The sequence below is a fragment of the Camarhynchus parvulus genome, chromosome 2, assembly GCF_901933205.1.
Source record: "Camarhynchus parvulus chromosome 2, STF_HiC, whole genome shotgun sequence".
NCBI classification, from domain to species: Eukaryota; Metazoa; Chordata; class Aves; order Passeriformes; family Thraupidae; genus Camarhynchus; species Camarhynchus parvulus.
Genome location: NC_044572.1, coordinates 109,143,432 through 109,164,661, shown reverse-complemented (window position 1 = coordinate 109,164,661; position 21,230 = coordinate 109,143,432). Strand labels below are relative to the sequence as shown.

Below are 21,230 nucleotides of genomic sequence, written 5' to 3'. Positions count from 1 at the left end.
CTTCCATTCTGCTCTTTACTACTATGAAAACTACTGAAGATTGTTTCTAATGGCTTCTATTGTAGTTACCACCTGATGCATGAACAGATTCAGTCCTTTTTGCTGCGTACAAATGTGCTGTCAGCATACCTTCATGTCTGACACAAAAGCTCAGACTCTAATCCCTGTATTTTGTCTTCAATTCCTGCATCAGCAGCTGTGGTGTTGTGTTTTGCAGGGACTCCTGGTGTAGGAATCTCCAGAAATTGCAGATTGCAGTGCTGAAGTTAAGAATAAATATTTCTTGGGAAAACAGGCCACTTGAGAATTGGTGGATGACATCTACATAAAAGGAGCTTAGTCTCTGTGATTTCCAGTGGTTTTCACCACATTATTCAACTGATTTTGGCACTTTTAGGTAAATATTTCAAACTAGAGCTGTCCCAGGTGTTCTTCAACAAAAGAAGATAATGCTGAAATTAAAGCAGTTCTGAGAAAATTTTCATCTTCGAAGGCTTCTTGAGTGAGGCTAAGAGGTTTTGGACAAATATTTCAAAAGCTTCCAAGAGCAGTTTTCCTAGGGTGACATTGACTGACAGGATCAGGAACTAGAAAATCTGTATTTATCTGTTTGCATAAAGGGGAATGCCAAGAATATCTCTCAGGTATTGCAGACTTTTCTAAGGAAGATGATAGCCTTCAACTACCTTCTAAATGCTCCTGTACTGGAGCCACTATATCTGTCATGGGGTAATAAAGTGAGGGGTTTTATTTTAGCAAGACTGTGCTTCTAGTCCTTAAAAATGTTTCTATTCACGTTTTACAGAATCATAGTTCATAACTGTTTCTTTGCTCAGACAGGTGAAATTTAAGTACTGAACTGACATATATTTTGACCTGTGTTAGTAGTTTTCTGTATCCTGGAGCCCATCACACTAACTTAATCAGGGGTAGTTAAAGTCATGCTTTCCCCAGATTGTTTTGTAATCTGGACACCAAGGAAATATCTAGCTCTGAAGTTTCTGATTATTCCTACATGCCGAATATGGAACAGTCTCCGAAAGCTGCCCTACCTGGATCAGCAGGTACCATCAGCAACAAATCAAATTTGTGTTTGAAATGCAATTAATAAATTTGATTGTGGTGTGTTTACCATTGACAGCTCTCCCTTAGGTTGTTGGCTTTTTTGTTGTTATTGCATTGGTTGTATTATTTCTTTTGATGGCTTCTATTTGCAATTGCAGAAGAGGAAAAACCTGCTTCTGTTCTGTGAAAGAGAACACAGTAGGCATTTCACTCTTTTCAGTGTTGGTCCTAATGTTTGCTCTTATAAAAGATAAAGCCTCCCCTCCCAAGACTGTAATACTTATTAGGAATAACATTCTGTTCATGATCAGGGTTGAAATAATGTGTTTCAGCATAAGTAACTTTTCTGCTCTATCCAGTGGTAAAAACTTTCCACCCAGAAGAAATCAGGTTAATCTATTCTCACATCCATCTTCAGATCCATGTTCTGCTTCTGTAAATTTTTAACTTATCTGTTGAAAAACCCAGATATCTCAGAAATAGTTTGTAATTATTATTTAGGAAGGAAGGTGATCAGTTTATGAAGGTGATGTTAGGAATTGCAAAGCAATGATCTAGGATTTGAAAGAATTTGTCGGGATTCTGTTGTCTTGAGGGACATTTGCAATTTATCTATGCAGAAAAAAGATTATTAGAAGTGTTGTTCATTCTCATCATTGTATTTTTGCAAGCACCATATTTTCTAAGTTTTCTGGAAGCTTGGGAACAGGTCTGCCATACAGCTGTTTGTCATACATCTGTTTCTGTTTCTAATGTGCATTTCAACTAGATTAAAGTAGCTATACAATGCTGATCCTTTCAAAATATATAGTATTCCATGGGCCAAAGAACCTTGTTTACAGAGTGTAGAGGGAAAACTATTATAGATCAGATTTTGAAATATCTTCATCTTCTCTATTTAAAATAACACCAATATCTGTGAGTGCTCTTACTCTAGGCTTCCCCTTCCTCTCCAAGCTAGCTTTGCCACAGAGAGAATCACCTGTGGACAGAATTTTTGGTTTACCAGGAGCAGCCTGCTGGTTTCCACACACAGATCTGTTAGGCCAGCTCAATGGCCCTTTTTTACAATTCCATGCTGCCCTTTATTCTCAGTCAGTCCCATATTACAAGGAGGCCAAGCAGGTATTATAGCTGGAATCTTTGGTAAGATTTTATTCTTTCCCTTTTTAGTGCTCTGACATTTAACAACAATTTGTACAAAAACAGTTGTTGCAATTGGAGTGAAAATAGGACTGATTTGCTCATATTAAAACATTCTTAAATGCCATTGGCAATGTTGCCTTATCAGTAGTGTAAAGCACAGGGAAAGCACATGCAGCAATTATGCTGTGGTGACTGCTGTTGCTGAATTTTCCTGGGCTAACAGAAGTCCTTAAGTGAATTAGAATAATGGAATAATTATTTTACTTCCTAAAAAATCTCACCAGTCTGCAAAGGTAGCAAAACAGCTCATGGTTTCTCTCTGAAGGGTGGAATTCTGTTTGCCCTATTTTCTGGCCTTTTTGAGTAGTCTGGTTTTGAGTCTAGCTCTCAGTGATGTTTCATTAAGGGCAAACTGACTGCCTTTAATGAGAAGAAAATTTTTGAAAGTTGATAAATAGTATTAAGTTCAAGAACCTATAGTGTTTTTGTTGGCATTAGCTTCCCAGAAAGGAAGTGTAAAATGACAGCCTTCATGCAAAAGTTTTCAAGTGCACGAAGATTTCAATTTTTAATCTTTCATTTCCAGTGCTGTTCATTACACGCTCTCATACTTGCTCTGTTCCCCACCCAAGCAGAGTCCACTGCATAGCACTGGGAGGGAAAGTTTGAAACAAGAGATGCATTGCTTAGTCAGGTGGCTTGGCAGTGAACATTTGAACTCCACAGCTCTGGTGAGGATTAGCAGTAGATATGCCAGAGCTATCTGTTAGATCCTTTGTGAAGTTTCTGAGCTCTGAATCATAGTTACTTGACCTGACAGGAGTATTGTGACCACTGACCATCTAGTAAATTTTTTTTTTTTTTGTGTGTGTGTGTTCATATATCTCTTATTCTAGTCTATATAACCAAATTCTCATCTATATTTTGGGAATTGTGAATAAGTTATTAACTTGGATGAAAAAAAAAAGGTTGATCCTTTGGGGTTTTTTCCCCCCCGAAAATAGTTTCAGCAAACAGAAAGGCATGTTTTAATTTTTTCAGTCACATTGAAATCAACATCTGTAGGATTATGAGGCAATTGGAATTTAAAAGTGGTGACTTTAATGAAGGTAGAAGACATATTCCTGTACTGTTAATACCTCAGGGGAGCTGTGCTGTCTTCTGTGTAATATCATCCAATTGGTGCCAAATTCCTGACATTGTAGACATTTGTGGATAGAGTTTGCAAATCTGCCATTTTTTCAACCTAAGTTATATTACATATTTCAGGATTCTTCTAACTTGAGCCATGCAGTTTTGTAGTAGGAAGAAACGTTAACTGTTGTAAACTTCCAAGCAGATTCTAATGTCTTAATTTTGATAATGCCTATACATCTCACTTGGCAGTTTTGGCATTCACTACTTGAAAAAAATTTTTCAGATCAAAGGGAGGTCAATCATCAGCACTGCTTATTTTTCTGCCTTATAATTGTAGTCAGCATGCTAGAGAGGCTCCAAATAGGCTGTGTCCTTTACTTCAGTGGCAGTATTGTTGTGTTCAGGTAGCACTGCTGACTCTTACCACCTTTTGCATTCTTTTGGGCTGGCACTCAAGCATTGGAGATGCTGAATTTTTTTAATTTACACTTGATAGAGTAAAAAATGCAATAGGAAAGACATAATGGGTATAACCATTCAAAAATGGTTGCTTGCCAGATGAAGAAAGGCCAGGGTTTTTATCAAGTGCTGTCCTGTGTGACCAGAATAGTGGTTTCATTTAATCAGTGAGGAGACCACTTACTGTTGTTACCCATGGCACACTCAAAGCAGGAAACAGTAATGTACATGCTGCCATGGACACTTATAAGCATTTTAAAGTGGCAGAATCAAAAGCAAACAGAATTGAAATGGGACATGTAATTTATATCCCTCAGACATGCTTATTTGCTGCAGTTTGTAATAGCAGCTTTCCAAGCTCTGGAATTCATTGAATTTCTGAACTTATGGTTTATCTGTAATAGAGTTGTGTACTTGACTCACAGAGACTCTGTCTCAGCAAAAACATTAATTGCATCACAGCCACTAAATAAAGAAAGAACAACCCTTCTGGAGTCCTACACTTGCATATTTACTGTTCTGACTTCTCAGATTTGCTAACATCCACTTTCCTAATGTATTGAGGAAGTTTTAATTCACCTTTAGCACTAGACACTGCACAGAAGAACAAAGGCTGTAAGTTCCTACTTCCTATTCCACATAGTTTTCTTCTACTTCTTCCCAATTATATGTTTATTGCCTATTTTTAAACTGAATTTCTGTATGTGAATATCAGAGGCACTTGTTTTACTCTCTGCTGAGGTAGGAAATTTTCCTGAAAATTTCCTCTGTTAATGGGAGTGGAGACAACTGAGTGGAAAGGATCTGACAGAATTGTTCCAGAGTGCAAAACAAATGTTTTGCAAAAAACTGCTTCATTTTACTAACATTATAAAATGAAAACTAGAAAAAAAAATCATAGGAAATGTTTTCGCTTCTTTGGAGGAGTTTTCATGTCCTAACTTTTAGTATGCAGTTGTAAGTAACAATAAAATTGCTTTAATTTAAGTAATACAAGTCTTTAGATGATACTTTTCTGTGTAAAAAACAAACCAAACAAGAAAATTAGATTGTAATTTTGAAATTCTCAACTAGAGTGACAATGATGATCATGAAGTCTCTAATGAGTCTGAACTATTAGAGAAATATTGTTGCTGAGAGTTATGCTATCAACTCAATTAACTATTTTTATTATTATAAAGATACTCAAAATATTGGACTGACTTTGGACTCAAAATATTGGACTGACTATTGGACTTTGATCTCAGTTGCTCTTTGTTTTATGTGCCTAAATAGCAATTGGCAACTACTGACAATGTGTATAAATTGCAAATAAAAAATAAAGAATGCTTGCAAGTCTTCTTCAAAATAGTTCTAAAATAAAACTTGGAATACAATACTAGAATCTATTGAACTTCAGCAGAGCTCTTGCTTTTTGTACATCTGGGAATGTATTGGTATATTTTTCCAATTCTCTCTTGGTTTATTTTTTTTTGGTTGGGTAGGTAAGATTTTTTCCTTATTTCTACTCTGTTGTGGTCATCTAGTGACAAGCACAATATGAACAGACATCATATGCTTTTTCATATTTCAAGAGGAAACTTCTACTAAGCTCTCTGTTTGGAATATAACAAACAGGCAAATCCAGCAATTTGTTCTGTAAATGTTGGGGACCCAGGTCAGAATGTGGGTTAAATGTTATTAAGTCCATATGAAGCTCAAAGCAACCATTTCTGTTTATTCTTATGGCTTCTCCCTCCTTTCTCTCCCAGTTTTCCTGATGAAGGGGGTATAATGAGCCTTTCCATAGCCTCTGCTCTTATGGAAGAGCAGGCAGCAATTTGCTGAGGGGATGCAGAGCTGTCAAACAATTACTTATTTCGCTTGTGCTCAGGGCTCCACCCTTCCAGAAAGAAATTCAGACTGACATCACTATTTGAACCTACACAACACACTAAACCTGGTGGGGTATATTTTAAAGGGTTTGATTAAAAATTCCAGGTTTGGGGGCATCCAGTCTGTGCAGAACTTCTTCTACTGGCTCCAGCTTGATCTCTCCTCTTTGCTTTTGTCTTCTGGCAAATCCTGATGAAGTAAAATTCTACACTACACACCCACACTAGGTCCAATTGGTAGGTAAGTTTAGCATAATTCCTTTCAGCTCCATTTGTGTTGCAGTTTTGGCACCAAACGTGCACCTACATGTTACTCTTTGTCTGCTACTGGCACAGCACCAGATTCTTCATGCTGCCAGGAACAGTGGCAGCTGCTGCTTATGCTAAAGCATAAGCCTCTTCCTGCTGGACAAGGAAGGGGAGAGTGCAAGATCTCTTAGGTTACCTCTTTTTTATAGAAAAGGCTTCACATTTCTCCCTTTCACAATACGTTGCAGTCTCAAACATCTTTATTGCTGATGTGTTCTGTGCAGGGTTGGAATTTTAGCGACCCTCAAACCTAAGAGTCCTATTTGCCTGCCTGAGCCCTGTTTGCTTGCCTGTCTCCCAGCCTTCTTCAGTTCCTAGTTTCTTATCAATAAACTGCTCTGCAGTCTGGAGTCCTCTTTGGGATGAGCATAAGACAATACCTCTGGCACCACTCAGGGTTGTCGGGCTGAGAATTGTCCTTCCTGAGAAGGAAATGCTTGTTCTTGCAGTGCTTGCCCAAGAGTGGAGCTCTAAGCCATGTTCTTGGTGCCAGATGACATTTTTGCCTGTCAAATATGATCCTATGTGAGTCATAAAAACTTTTAGGAGAATTGCAGTTTTTTTGCCCTGAGAACTGCTTGATAGAGTCTTTGCCGCAAAAAGCGCCCTGAAGGTTTCTCCAGAGTAAGGGGAAAACCAGGGATTTTTCTCCCCAGAGGCAGTAAGGGCTCTGTGTTCTGAAGTGTAAATGCCAAAGAGAAGGAAGAGCTAGATACATAGTGGTAATAAGGCCACTGTGCACCCAGTGAGCTTTCAAATTGGTTATTTATGTGTGCAGTACCCTCCTAATAGACGTCTCCTTCATCTCCTTGCTGTGCATATGCAGGGACAGTCGCTCTGCAGGCAAAAAAGTAAATGTGCAAGTCACTCATGAAGCTCTATAAATGAGCCCTTCTATAATGCTGTGACTGACAGGGCAGTATTATTTTTCTGATGGTTGTTGATGTGATGGAGTGGCAGTTGTTCACTGCTCTGTTATTTAACATTATAATTGAATAAAACAGCTTCCTGTTTTGTGCCTCCAACAAGAAGAGATGTTTACCCATGGAAAATTGTGAATTACTGAAATGTTTGTTTAATAATGAGATAAGATTTACAGCCTGGCCAATGCTGATTCCACTGTGTATGTGCATGTGTATATCAGATTTACTGTACTCTTGTTGACAAGGCTAAGGATCAGTTTTCTCTGTTCCTTTTTCTTTTCATAAACTCATGCAGTGTGTGATCGTATGAAGTAGCTCCTGTCCTATTCCTCCAACACTGAAAATAACAGTAAGGAATTTTTTGATAAGTATCACTGAAACTGATGGACATTTCAGATTTAAATTCAATGCAGTGGGTTCCACAGCTGAATTCACAGAAGGCAATGCCATCAGGAAAGCATATATGTCAGAAGGAGAAAAAGAATTGTTATTGTTATTGAGGTTAACTGAAGAGGATAATTAATACATGATCTTGTAATGGACCAAACACAGTCTCACTGGGAATAAAAGGACTGAGCTCTCTGCACACCACCCTGCTCTGTCCTCTGGAAAGGCTCTTGACCACCTCTTAATTCCTTTGCTTTGTTTCCTTGATACAGGACAGTGGAAACAGAAAGAGTGGCAGTAATTTATTTTGAGGAGAGAGTAGGGTGCTTGAGATTAATATAGGTTCAAAGAAAAGCTGGTTACTTGGAAGGAAAAAACCTGTTGAGCATCAGCACATAACTAGAAGCCACATCCTGCTCAGGAAAATTGCATTTGAAATTATTAAGGGCTCAGGAATCCATAGGAGGAAGAATTGTATATGGTTTTCTCCAAACATCTCCTAATAACCACGGATTAGGAAATAGGATATTGGACTAAATGGATTTTTCATTTCATGACCATAGTTTATAGTCATTCTTATGCTTTACGAGATGGGAAGGTCTGAGATCATCTTTGTACCTCCATTAATTCAACCCCTGTTCTATATAACAATGTGAAAGGGAATGGAGATGATGAATAGATAGGGCTGATTTGGACTGGCGTTTAAGTTATGTTCTGAACTTGGGCTTCAAACATGACTTGTGATGGAAATGAAGCATAACCAAATACATAACTGTGACAAATTAGTATTAAACAGTCCTTGTGAAAAGTGGTGGGAGTGAAATGTGTCCTTGCCTTTTTATCAGTTCATTTAGAAAAGTCTCTATAATATTTTATACTACAGAAGTTTCTGTGAGTCAGCACTGTACACCACCTTTTGTCTGATTCATGGTGTTCCTCTTCCAAAACTGCCTGCTGTCTGTTACCACCAAAAGTGTGTTTTTTTCATTAATCCCCATTAGGAAGGTTGCCTTGGTGTTGTGGAATTGTGGAAGGAATTTAACTTAGTTTATAATGTTTGTTTCTGCAGCATGTTATTTTCATTAAAGTTGTATTTTAACATAGGAAAATAAAGCACAAGCACTATTGAAGCCAAAAGGTTAAGGAGAACAGCATGGTTGTTCAAAATTGATCTTGAACCTGCTGCTCTCTATTCTGCAGTGCTGCCTCTTGCATGTGACCATGTTCAAATGGATTGGGTTGCTAAGGATGTAAAGTGGTGCTTTCAAGGTCTGGGCTGATGGTATCCAGCCCAACAAGATTAAAGCAACCTTCATCATCCAGGATTTTGGTAGACAGTCTTTAAGAGTGGGTGTTATGACAGCCTGCATTTGCACAGCAAGAAGTTTCAGTCTCACTCATCCCACTCAGCTCATTCACTTCCAATCTCCTCCTTTTAGAAGGAATAGTTACCCATCTTGCTGCTCTCAGAGATGCTCTGTCGACAAGCAGCCCACTCAAAATGTTCATTTAACCCGAGTGCCTGCTACCTCAGAGTTTGCAGGCATCAGTGTCTGTCTGCATGTGGGCCCTCCCCCATCTCTATTCCTTAGAGGAGAATGAGCCCAACAAGTGCCTTGTTCTTTTGATGCGATTAATCAGACTCATTATTATCAGGAGTGGTTTTGGTTTGTAGCCTCCCCTCATGCAGTCAGACTGTTTCAAAATAGCCAAAGGTGTTGTAAGGTTAATTGCCTTTCCCTTGTTTTTGACTGGTTCCTAAGCAGGATATCTGCCCTTTAAGTGGAGCTGAAATTCCATGTGTCTGTATGATTGCAGGACTGTGTCACACTACTGCTGTTAGAGCTGAAGCCCAGCCCTGTGCCTTGTGACTAGTAAAATATGTTTCAGTTAGCTGAAATCTCAGCTGTATAAACTGTTAAAGCATGTTCCAAATCTTAATTGCATTCTCACCTGAGCGGTAATATGAGAGAGGGTCAGGATATATTCAGAGATTTGTCTTAATGTAGAATGGCTTGCTAATTCATTCCTGTCCTACCTGCAATATGAGGAATATGAAGAATTCTGGGTGAATTAGAGTATGAAACTGATAGCTAAGAGCTAGAACATCTGGAGATTTTTCTCTCAAGGAGACAAGTGAGAGTATATATTTGTACCTTGGTTAGTGATTCACAGTACTTCAATAACACTTATATCAGAATTCAGATCTTAAATATGTGCTCTCAGAAAACAAGTGTTTGATGAACTTGTTATTCCAGCAAGATTTGGTGCACACTTCAACTTGCTTTCTTTAAGAAAGCACTCTTACTGAGAACAGTGTTGAGCATTTGACATATCTGGTGTGAAGACAGCTCTTTTGGGGTAGAACAACTGTATGTTAACTTGTAACCAAAGAATCTCTAATTCTAGCTGTATATGTTGTTGGCCCATTCATAAATCTAGACATTGTAGGAGAATGTAGGAGAACATTCCTATAAATTAAGACCTAGTTTCCTGCTCTAAATGTGAGTGTCCTTAAAATACCAGCTGCCACTGATATCACCTTGCAGAATCTAAGATGTACAGGGAAATTGGGTTGGGGCAGAGATTTGGGCCATGATAATGTGAATGTCTGAGGCAAAGAATTGAAGTGGAGGATGCAATAGTTCCAAGCATCAAAACTCAGAGCATCTGTTCGCTTGGGCTTTCTTTGGCATTGTCTTTTCTTCCCCCATTTCCAAATTTCCTTCAAAAGCAGAGAGAAAAGCTAACACAGTGATGACTGCAATGAGCTTGGAAAGTTCACAGCAGGAATCTGGAATTCTCACGTCTTCAAAAATAAAGCTGGTGTCACTTTGTATCTGTCACTGAGACTTGCTGGTCTCAGTGGGATCTGGAAGGAGGGACTGGAAGCTGTAAGGCAATGTGATAAGACATTAACTTCAAGTCAAAAAAGTACTGTAAATCTTGTTTTGAGAATTAGAATCGTAGAACTGTAGGACAGGATTCCACTAGACCAGGTTGCCCAGGGTACCACCCAGTGTACCCTTAATCCCTCCCAGACATGGGGCATCTACAACTTCTTGAGGCTTGGTACAACTTCCAGTACCTCAGTAAAGCATTTGTTCCTAATTTATACCTATTCTCCTTCAGTTTAAAGCCCCTACCCCTTGCTCTATTGATAACCTCTGACATGGAGAATATTTGGACTAAAGGTGTCCAAAGGGTGTTGTTCAGAGCAGAGCACAGGATCAGGGTGGAGCAGTGTGAAAGGTGGAAGAAGGAGGTGTTGGCACCAAGAGGTTTAAGAAATATTGGTCCATGAGTGAGAAGTCTTTGCCTAAGCCTAAAGAGTGTCCTATGCTTCAGCAAGAATGTGGCTGCTGCCTCATCCAAAGATACTTTCCCTCTGCTCTAGAATATTTTGCTTGTTAGTGGGGTGATGCTTTTTAATCCCTGGAAGAGGATCTCTGCATAGGTGAAGGAGGCCCCAGTTTGCTGTTTTCAGATGTGAATATGTATTTTGCAGATAGACTCCCCTTTCAGGCTTAAGTTACAAAACCAGTTGTAGATTTGCTTCCAGTCTTCAGCATTCTGGGATAAGGGTTTGACAGCTGCACAGTTCCCAAAGACAAGTTCTGCCCTGAGCAAGCAGCATTTGATGGCTGATTTTCTGTCATTGCTGATACTTGTGGATAAAGCCAGCTCCTGGCTGATGATGAAGATGTGAGCTCATCCCACAGTCTTTTATGACTGCCCTAATACCCAATGCAGGGCATGGGGCCCCTTTGCTTCCTCCCCCTTCTCAGCTCCCAGTGTCTGTGGCCGGCTTCTCTGGAAGCCTTTCCATAAAATTCACCCTGCAGCAATGGTTCAGACAAGGGACAGGATTTGAAAATGTGCTGCCCTTGCCTCAGTGGAGTTTAATGCTGCTCTCATCAGCCAGTTGTGGGAAGGGAGGCTGGAGTGAGCCCAGAGAGGAATGCTGTGGTTTACTGAGCCTCCTGTGTGTGGGAGGGCATCTCTGCAGTGGGCTTATGGCTGATGGCCCATGTGCACCAGGCTGGGGTGGACCTTGCCTCTGGGGTGGACCTTGCCTCTGGGGTGGACCTTGCCTCTGGGGTGGACCTCATCTCTACTGAGATCCCAACAAGGAGCAGGGACCAGTGGCCATAGCTGGACAAAGCCCCTTCTTTCCTGAGCTCTTCTGAAGCCACCGTGCCTCTGCCTCTGCTGGATGGATGGGAAAATAATACTTGGTAAGAGAAGAGGCTTTTGGCATTAGCAGTTCATTGTTGCTGAGGTGCTGTGGTAGAAGAAGATGAGAAACCAGAGTGCAGACTGCTGGTCCCAGTGCAGTCTCTGCTTTAGGTGCAGCCCCACTCAGCAGCTGCACCAGGCGCTGTCAGGAGCTGAGGTCTCACCTCCTGCCCCTGGCAGAGGCAGTGGCCACTGGGGAATATGGTGTGAGGGACAGGTCTCCATGGATCTGCTCTTGCCCCTTGGCATCCGTGTGATGGCCATGAGTGCTTGCAGTCCCTGCAGGGTCAGGAGGTGTTTGGGCTGTGGTTGCCTGTATCCAAGGATGAACATCACTTTTCTCTCCTGGGCAAGACCCTCTTGCCTTTTTCTCCAAACTCAGACATTTCTGATGTGTTTTGTGTTTATGATACCTTCTGAGAAACTCTTGCTTTAAAGTAGCCTTATTCTTAGCGAAAATAGACAGCTGCCCAGGGAGGAGGAATGTACTAAACCTTGTAATCTGGTTACCTTGGTAACATCTGTAAGAAACTATTGCTAAACCCATTTCTATTTTTTCTTCATCTTCTTTATGGAAATACATATTTCTGTTTACTTGAAAAAAGTGCAATTTATACTATACCCATTGTGGCCATTCTTCTGACCATTATATTGACAAACAAATTCCCATCTCTAACAAGCAAGGTTAAATTACTGTAAGAACAGATATTTGACTTTATAGTAGAAACCAAGATTTGCTGCCAAGTGACTAAGCTTTTGCAAAGAAAAGCAGAAATCTTATAAAACTTTTCTATTGTTTCAGAGTATTACAATGCTTGATCACATTTACTCAACACAGGAATTCTTTTGAGTGGATATGTTTTAGAACAAATATGAGATTATTTTTTCTTCTGCATTGTAACATTCTCACACATTTGTAAGGTTTAGTTGTCAACCATGTGTCATACAGGGCAACAAAAAAAGAAATTAAAGCATTATTGCTAGGCAAAACTAACAGCTGTGCTTGAGAATTGGCTGTTCCTGGATCTAGCTTTTAGCACAGCTCTCATCACTCCCAGTCAGCCCTCTGTGTCCTGCTGGTGGTTCCTCTGCCCTGCATGAGCCCAGACACTGGAGTGCCAGCACACAGAAATTCCCGAGGGATCAGACGCGTGTGCTGCTGTGTAGGCAGTGCCCCCACCTTTTAGGTAGTTCTCTGTATCCTCTGGTTACTCACTTGTTTCTGTCTTTGCTGCAGACAGCAGGGAATTTTCGGAGCCCTTCAAAGGGAAGAACATCCCGCACTCAGTGACCCATTCAGTAGCTGATTTAATAAATTTGAAACTAACTGTCACTTTTTAAACTGTTAATCAAGAAGCCAATTATCTGTTAACAGTCCTAAACCCAACAGTAATCAAAGTGTTTCTCTGTTAAAAAATATCTGTGTTTCTTTCTCTTATCTCAGAGCAAATCAGTTGGATGTATGTCTATTTTCTTTAAAAAAAATAAAGACTATATTAAAATTCCATTTTCTATTTTGGAGTAGTAAAACTGCTTATTTATTTCTGAGAGTATGTTAGAATTTTAGCCTTTTTTATATGTTATGGCCTTGAAGACAAAAGTCTCAGGGCATGATATAAGGTTTGTTAAGGATAAATTCTGATCTTTTTATTCACTTATATAGCTGAAATCCTCAAGCAGCATTGCTCAGTTACAAGTTTGTTTGGTATATACATTTAAAAGTCTTATTCTAGGAATGGTATGTCATTTATTGTATATACATTGGTATTCCCAAGAGATAATGTAAAAGTGATACATACCAAAGCACCAAAGCACAGTTGGTTGTTTTTTATTGTAGCCATTAGTTATACAGCTGTTTTAGAACAACAAAAAATGATCCTCAAATAAAATTTTTAAAATTATGACTCTTACTTTATATTGTTAGAAAATTAGACTTTTCCCCCAGATTTACAAAACAAAGCAATTTTTAAAAAATATGTTCATACTGCATACCCAGTCCTGTATATATTTATGGCATAAAAATGTTTTTGGAGTACAGAAAGCAAGAGAATGATGTATGATAGCTTGTCTCTGGCTTTTCTAATTCAATTGAATTAGATCACTACCCATTTATCCACTATTTTCTTCTCTTTTAAAAATCTCATCTGAGAGCGGTGAATAATTGTTTTTTATTGTAATAATGATGGTGAGTCAACAATTTGATTAATCATGTAGTTAAAGCGTGAGTATTTCTGAGCACAACTGTTAAAGGATGTGTCCTGATGGGTTTTTTAAATTCTTCATGTGTATAAATGTGTTTGCTCCTTTTCCATAGAAGTTGTTTAGAAGGGCCTAAAAAAGATGGTGTATTAAGGTGTTCATATATTAAGGTCCATCTCATTCCATATCTCCAGTTTCAGTCTGAATGCATTCCTGACTACTGACCTCCCAGTTTTGTTTCCAGCTTCATAGTCTGCAATAAGCAAATGCTTGTAGAGCCCTGGGCAGGTGTTTGCACCTTTAGCAAAACCATGTAAATTGCCAGCACAGAGGTGCTTTAGAGACAAGAAGAGGGCAAAGTGAGTGCCAAATTCTACTGCCATTTAATCCTTTGAAAAAGAAAATGTTTTACTACATAGCCTATTGGCCAAAAGATTGTTTAGAAGTAAAGAAGGGCTGAGTGGTAGGACAGGTGGCAAATTCCAGTACTGACAAGAAGAGGATACACAAATGCATAAGTATGTGAAGATACATATTAAAATCATACAATCCAGCTCTAAAATCTTAAGGGTAACAATGACACAATCAGAGTTTTTGGATGGAGCTTTTAGGTTTATAATTTAGACCACTATTTATCAATATTTTTAAGTATATTATAACACATAATGAAAGAAAGAAATTAATGGGCACCTGAACAAAATGAAGACGGGATCTTTATTTCTGGAATCAGCTCTTCTAGTGTAATCTCTGTTGCCAGCAGTGAACACATCAGATGTATTTACACTGTATCTTTGCAAAAAGATATTTATGGATATGACACATGCTGTTCTGCACACTTAAAACCTGAGATTCAGATTCTCTCTCAGTACCACGTGCACCTCTGTTGATTTCAGAAATATGTGATAGTGCACTAATGAGTATGGTATAAGAATCTAAATAGATCCACAGCCATATGGACAGCCAGATTGATCAAGGCAGACTTTATCACTTTGTCCCTAAAAATCCTTTGTGATTATCCTTTATGTACACAGTGGTACTAAAGTGTCAGCCCGGAAAATTTCCCTTTACTTAATAATGTTTTATGGATTTACTTAAAGCTTTTACTTGAAAACATGGAGAAGTGTGTTTGTGCTTTTTACAGAAATTTACTGGTGCCAGTAATAGAAACAGCTTTCATTCTGTTTTGAAAAAAAACATTGTGAATATATAAAATATTTTTGAACTGGACAGAGATGATTATGTGGCATGTGACTGAAAATGTATCTTTTTTAATAGATGATTCAGCCGCAGAGAGTTTTAATGGCAATGAGACCGTGGGACACAGTTCCAATGCTTCAGGGGGAACACACTGCAGGGAGATGGCAGAAACCAACAGTAATGGCAAAACAAATCTGGAGCAGGATGAGCAGCCTCTGAACCTGAGTGACAGTCCCCTCTCTGCTCAGCTGACTTCAGAATACAGACTAGATGATCACAGCAGTAATGGAAAGAACAAATACAAGACTCTCCTAATTTCTGATCTCAAGATGGAACGGGAGGCGAGAGAAAATGGAAGCAAGGTAAGATGCTTCCACATGGTCCAGATATGAAGCATGTAGTTCAGAAAAGAAAAAGATTTGTGAGGCCAAACTAAAGGTTTTTCCCAGCTAAGCACTTAATGTGATGTGTCTAATCTTTGTCAGATGATTACTTAAATGCCATACGTAGATTTGTATGCTCTGTTACACATATACAATGCATACGTACATTAAGTGTACGTGGATGTGCATGGGTGAATATATATGTATAGGCAAATATATTGGGCTGACACACAGGCAAAAATGGTGTAGTTCTCCATCAGACATGAATTTTATCAATTTTATCAATTTTATCATTTATTAAGAATGGTCTACATTACCAATTTGAAAAAAATTAAAGTATGTAAATAATATGATACATGTATATATGTATGTATCAATATGGACATATATATGTATGTATATTTACAGATGGCCATCTCATCACTTCTATTATGTATCTGTAGAATTTTGATGGTTTAAACCCAGCTGGCAACTAGGTACCTCTCAACCACTCTCTAACTCCCCCCTCTGCCTTGGTGGAGTCAGGAGGAGAATGGAAGAAAGGTAAAACCTATGGGTTGAGATAAGAACAGTTTAACAATTGAAATAAAGTATATTACTACTGCTGCTACTACTACTACTACTACTGATAATTGTAATGAAAAAGAATACAACAGAAAGGGAAAGAGGAATAAAATCCAAGAAACACAAGTGATGCACAATGCAGTTGCTCACCACGCACTGGCCAATGCCCAGTCAGTGCCTGAGCAGCATTTGACAGTTTCTGGCCAGCTCCCCCCAGCTTATACACTGGGCAATCCTCTCTGTGGTGCAGAATATCCCTTTGGCCAGTTTGGTTCAGCTGTCCTTGGCTTGGTCCCTTCCAGCCATTTGTGCACCTGCTCACCAGCAGAGCCTGGGAAATCGAAAAATCATTAACTTGGGATAAGCCCTGCTTAGCATCAACTAAAACATCAGTATGATATCAATATTATTCTCATACTTTATCCACATCACTATACCAGCTACTAGGAAGAAAATGAACTTTCTCACCAAACCTAAACAAGAATTAATCCATATGAATGTTAAGTGTGTATGGCCAAGAGAATTCCTACCAGTGAATTATCAACATCTGAAAGGAACTGATTTGGTTTCTTCATGATGGTGTTATGCAGGCACCTAACCTGAATTAAAACTGACAAGTTTGCTTTAAGAAGCTGTAATCCCCGGGCTTTTCGCTGCCGTTTCTATTATGTGGATGAGGGGAAGAAAGGGTGTTATTTTGTAGATAAAGACAGATCTCACAGATTAGGTTAGCTAGCTTTATAGGATGGTTTTTCATGAGGGCCTTCAGTAGGGAGGGTGAAGAAATGGCATATATCATAGAATTTACCCATTGATCTTACTGGTCACAAGTTCCTTTTTTTTTCCTTTTCTTTCTTTTTTTTTTTCAATTAGTATCTGATGATCAACTGGCTTACCACTTCTACAGCAGCAATAATAGGCTGTGAATCCTGGATGCAAAGACTGTTAATGCTACTCACTGGCTTTCAGTAGCCTGACAACATAGATATACCTTGAATGGGCACATTTTTTTACAGGGCTTTGAAACAGGAGTGCTAAAATCCTTAAGCATACTTAGAAAGGGATAATACATGAGTGATATCTAGAGAACAACATTTAATCATACTAAGGTTTTATCTCCTATCTTCATTGCCTGTGGAGTAAAAATAAAAACTTGTAATGATTTTGTAACTTTAGTGCCTAAGTTTTAGTGGGTAGAACGAAGGGAGACTAAATGGGAGATTTTTAGTTTTTCTCATGGCCATTAAGCAAATCACGTATCCTAACACTTCTCCATGAAATCTTTATGAAAAACTGTTTATCTGTACAGAATACTTTTTTTCTCACAAACTTGCATTCTATGGAAAATGTTCTGACTAACTGTAGTCTCTGCCTGCGTATGAACTCCAGTGCTGGATTTAATCAGTACTTTGAGTTGCACAGTGGGTCCCAAATTGGCTGATATGAACAGTATCTTCTTTTGCTTCAGGGCAGATTGTTCTAATGAACCTTTTATAGGCTCATCACCCAAATATTGACAGACACACATGCTCTTTTGCCTGAGGTAGATTGTTGCTTGTGCCATCACTCTTGCAAATACACAAATAAGCTTGGCAAAGATGGGGAGGAGTCTTAATGTGATACTCATTTATAGCTAAGACAAGAACATACCCTAATGTTCACTTTCCAATTTGAATCAATTCCAACTCAGATGCAAGAAAAATGTATCAAAAAGTGTTAAAAATCTATAATGAATTTAGATGACAATCAAAGCTATCTCATTCTTTACAAATTTTGAGGCCAGAATCATCCCCCACATCAATACATTCTTTCACACTTGCTGTCATCCTGCCCACTCTATATTGCCAACAATATGCAGATTTTTCTCCTCTTTTTGTCCTAGTGAAACTCATGTTGATGCTGAGAGTTCATTTAAGTATATGATTAATTAGATATGCAGTAAAGATTATTTAATATAGAGTAAAGACTTCAGGAAGAACACAATCCTGGAATAAACAAAATTTGTTAAAGATTTGTAAGATGAGTTACTGAAGAAAATATCTAGTTTCTAAATATATTTGAATTAATGGGCTAGTACTGAAGAAAGAAATACATTATGCTTCCTCCAACTTCCTCAATGTCCGATTTAACCTGCACAAGATGGTATTCTCTTGGGAGTCGAGACTGTGAAACTCAGAGGCAAAGGAATGGAGCTAGGAGGATCTCTTGGCTGACATGTTCTGATAGATAATTTTGTATCTGCTGGAGAATTTTGATCAGAGGAAGCTGTTGAGATAAAAATGGTAGTTTTTCCATAATATTTGCTTTGAAAACATGAGAGCTAAAAGGGAAATATTTATTGAAAATGGTTATTTCTTTGCGGAAGTTAAATTTTCAGAATACTCATCTTGTCCATACCTATTTTGCTATAGGGAAAGTTTGTGAAAATAGTGGTATTATTCTGCAAAAAATCTTGGTTGTCAAAACAGAGATACTTAACATTTTCCTATTATCATGCCTATGGACACAGAGAACATAATTAGTGATTTTTAAGAAATGTAGGGTTTGTTTTTTTCTTGCCTGAAAAAAACTTATATAAATAACTGGAGATTAGATTACCCTATGAACAACTACAGTATATTATTTAAAGAATGCTTGGTTCAGTTACTTCAGAATATGGATTTTAAAACTGGTGTTAGTAGCACTCTTTAAACAAGTATTTCATTTCAGTGGACAGTGTTACTTTGAATCCTCAGTTCAGGCAGTGAGTATGTGTGGTAATCTCTTCTTTTTATAAGAAGATCATGACCTGAGTGTGGTGGAGGGAGTTGACAAATAAGTAACAACCTTAAAATCTGATCCAAAATATTTTACTATTTACTGAAATTTTGTTGTGCAAGGACAAAATGGGTTTTCATAGTTTTTAATGCATATATGTACACATAATTATGTATATGCACGTGTATGTATATAAATTTTATATATATGTATATTTTATTGAGCTTATATTAGGAAACAGACCCTCCAGTGAGACCTAGTTGTTCACAGCAGCAGAAATTTCTACAACCATTTAGGGCTAAACTGAAGTTTGTGAAATTTTGCATAGCTGCAAAAATACATACATAAGTTTGACTTGACTGGTATGAGTCTTTGCGCTAGAAATCGCTTAGAAAGTATTCATCAGCAGATGCTCTGCAAATGTGGTTGTATGAATTCAAGTAGTTACATGCACATATAAATTATTTTAGATCATTACTTATGTGTGAGCCTGCTGGGTTTTTGTATGACTGTGGTGAAGTCTCTGTAGCACTGAGGTTTTTTATTGCTGGTTCTTTTATTGTTGCTACTTCCTGTACCATATATTTTATTTAGAAAAGTTATTATATAGCTTTATCTCTTCTTCATTATTTATTTCACTAAATCCAGCAAGTCTACTTCTTTTAAATTATTTTCTCTTTTGCATTGGGATAACAATGTTATTTTTATATAGTATGGGAAAATGGGCTTTTGAGCTCACCAGTCATACTTACATTGTGCCATTATTTTACCTGGATTAATAAATGGTTTGTTATGTCTGTATTGCAAGGGGCACTCCTAATATGCAAAACCTCTGAAAGATTTTCCAGATAGAAATATATGCTACAGATCATAAATGCCTAGGAGAGGCATTGAAATGAGGTAACAAGGACAACACATGCCCCCATTTTGTCCAGATACTTACTTATTGCAAACAGCTGGGTTTTTTTCTTTCTACCAGACAAAATTTCTGGTAGAAAGTTGGACACCTTGAGTCCCTCTGGAGGTATGGTAGGCTAAGTTAATATGCATTATGTTTAGCTAAAGTGTGTAATTGGCTTCTTGAAGAATTGCACAAGATAAGAAATGTTTCCTTTAAGTCTGGAAAGTAAAACATAGTTTTAAAGGAGAGAACAGTAAATAATGATTGCTGCATACCATGACCTTTCATTATAATACTGCATTCTAATGTGCATGTCATTATAGCTACAGTTGTTCACCATGAGGCAGAGTTTTCATGTAGTCTCTAAAACTAAAATCTTTCTGTCTCTCATTTGGTGCTGAGCTTTTGAAATGTTTCTCAACCTTTTTTCTACACCTTGATGTAAAGAACAGTGTTATTGTCATGGGCCATTGTCAGGGGCTGTTTGCTTGCAGCAGTTTCAGCTTCAAACAATGTTTTAATGGATGTATCCACACTCCGGCAGGTTAGCCTGGCACAGTCTGCTTTTAACACAGGCCCTGCCCCAGGAAGGTATTTAAAGGCTGTAACCTTGTACGGCATCTGAAAGCCAGAGCATGTATGAGGTCCTGGGTGAGGTTTGAAGCTCCTGCACGATACTCCAGTTAAAATTCAGTCATCTTCAGTGGTTAGTCCAGCTGTAGAATCTTGTAACATCTGTTTTGCTGGAGCTCATAATTACCAAGGGAAACCAGACACGACTGTCCAAGCAGCCTGACCTGTGTATGCAGTTATACTGATAAGCCTGTTGTCATCTGTGGTAAATCCATCTGGTTTCCAAAAGTGTACATGAATTTAGCCTCAGATAGACACCATCTACGAGGAGCAAGGTAGAGTCTGGATGTATTTCCTCCTCACTCTCTTTCCTTCTGACAGATGTGATTGCATCTTAGCAAAAGGTAGAAGGTCATTCCTTAAATCCAGTGAACATCATCACATCTGACATTGTGTTTCTGAGGCAATGGAGTCACTGCCTGCCTAGTTCCCTGTGCTTCTGTCTGCAGGTTTCCTTGGGGAAATGGCCATGGTCAGAAAATAAGGGCTTTTTCTAAAGCAAGTGGAATCCTTAGGAATTGCAGTGCACTTTTAATTGAGACTGATGGAGGCCTATCGAGAAACTTATGAAGTAATTTATTTAAAAAAAATTATTAATAAAATGTTAAACAGGTGTGCAGCTACTTGAAGACTTGGGGAATTTACATGTTATTAAGAACAGTGTTGGAGATGTTGTTTTGGGTTTTTTTTCTTTTTTTTTTACTTCATGATTTAATTTGATTTTTTTCTTTCATCATCATCAATTATTTATATTCAAGTGGAATAGATAGGTTTCAGCTGAATGGGAGCATTGTGCTGTGGTCCTTATATGAGATGGTTACCTCAGCTCTAAGCAGGAGGGAAGGTGGACAGGGCAAGACAGAAGTGTCTCCTCCTCTTTTGAGGATACCACTAAACTCTGCATGTTGGTGTTTTTAGTACAAAGAAAATACCCTTTTGCTCATCTAGTCTATTTTGCTGAATGCCAAGTTAAGATAATTAATCTGGATTGAGAGTTTAGCCTGTCAGAAAGGATCTTTTGATTCCGACTTGTCTCTCCTCAGAACTTTTCATTGTC

The 21,230-nt window shown here is 38.4% G+C and overlaps 1 protein-coding gene across 5 annotated transcripts in view; it reads left to right on the top strand.

The window, feature by feature from the left end:
• Positions 1-21,230, top strand: part of NOL4 (nucleolar protein 4) — a 182,129-nt gene that overhangs the window by 91,272 nt on the left and 69,627 nt on the right. For all 5 annotated transcript variants that reach the window (XM_030966198.1, XM_030966207.1, XM_030966216.1 and 2 more), the window contains one exon: positions 15,014-15,297. In XM_030966198.1, coding sequence (XP_030822058.1) covers positions 15,014-15,297 — 284 coding nt within the window. The remainder of the gene's footprint in view (positions 1-15,013; positions 15,298-21,230) is intronic.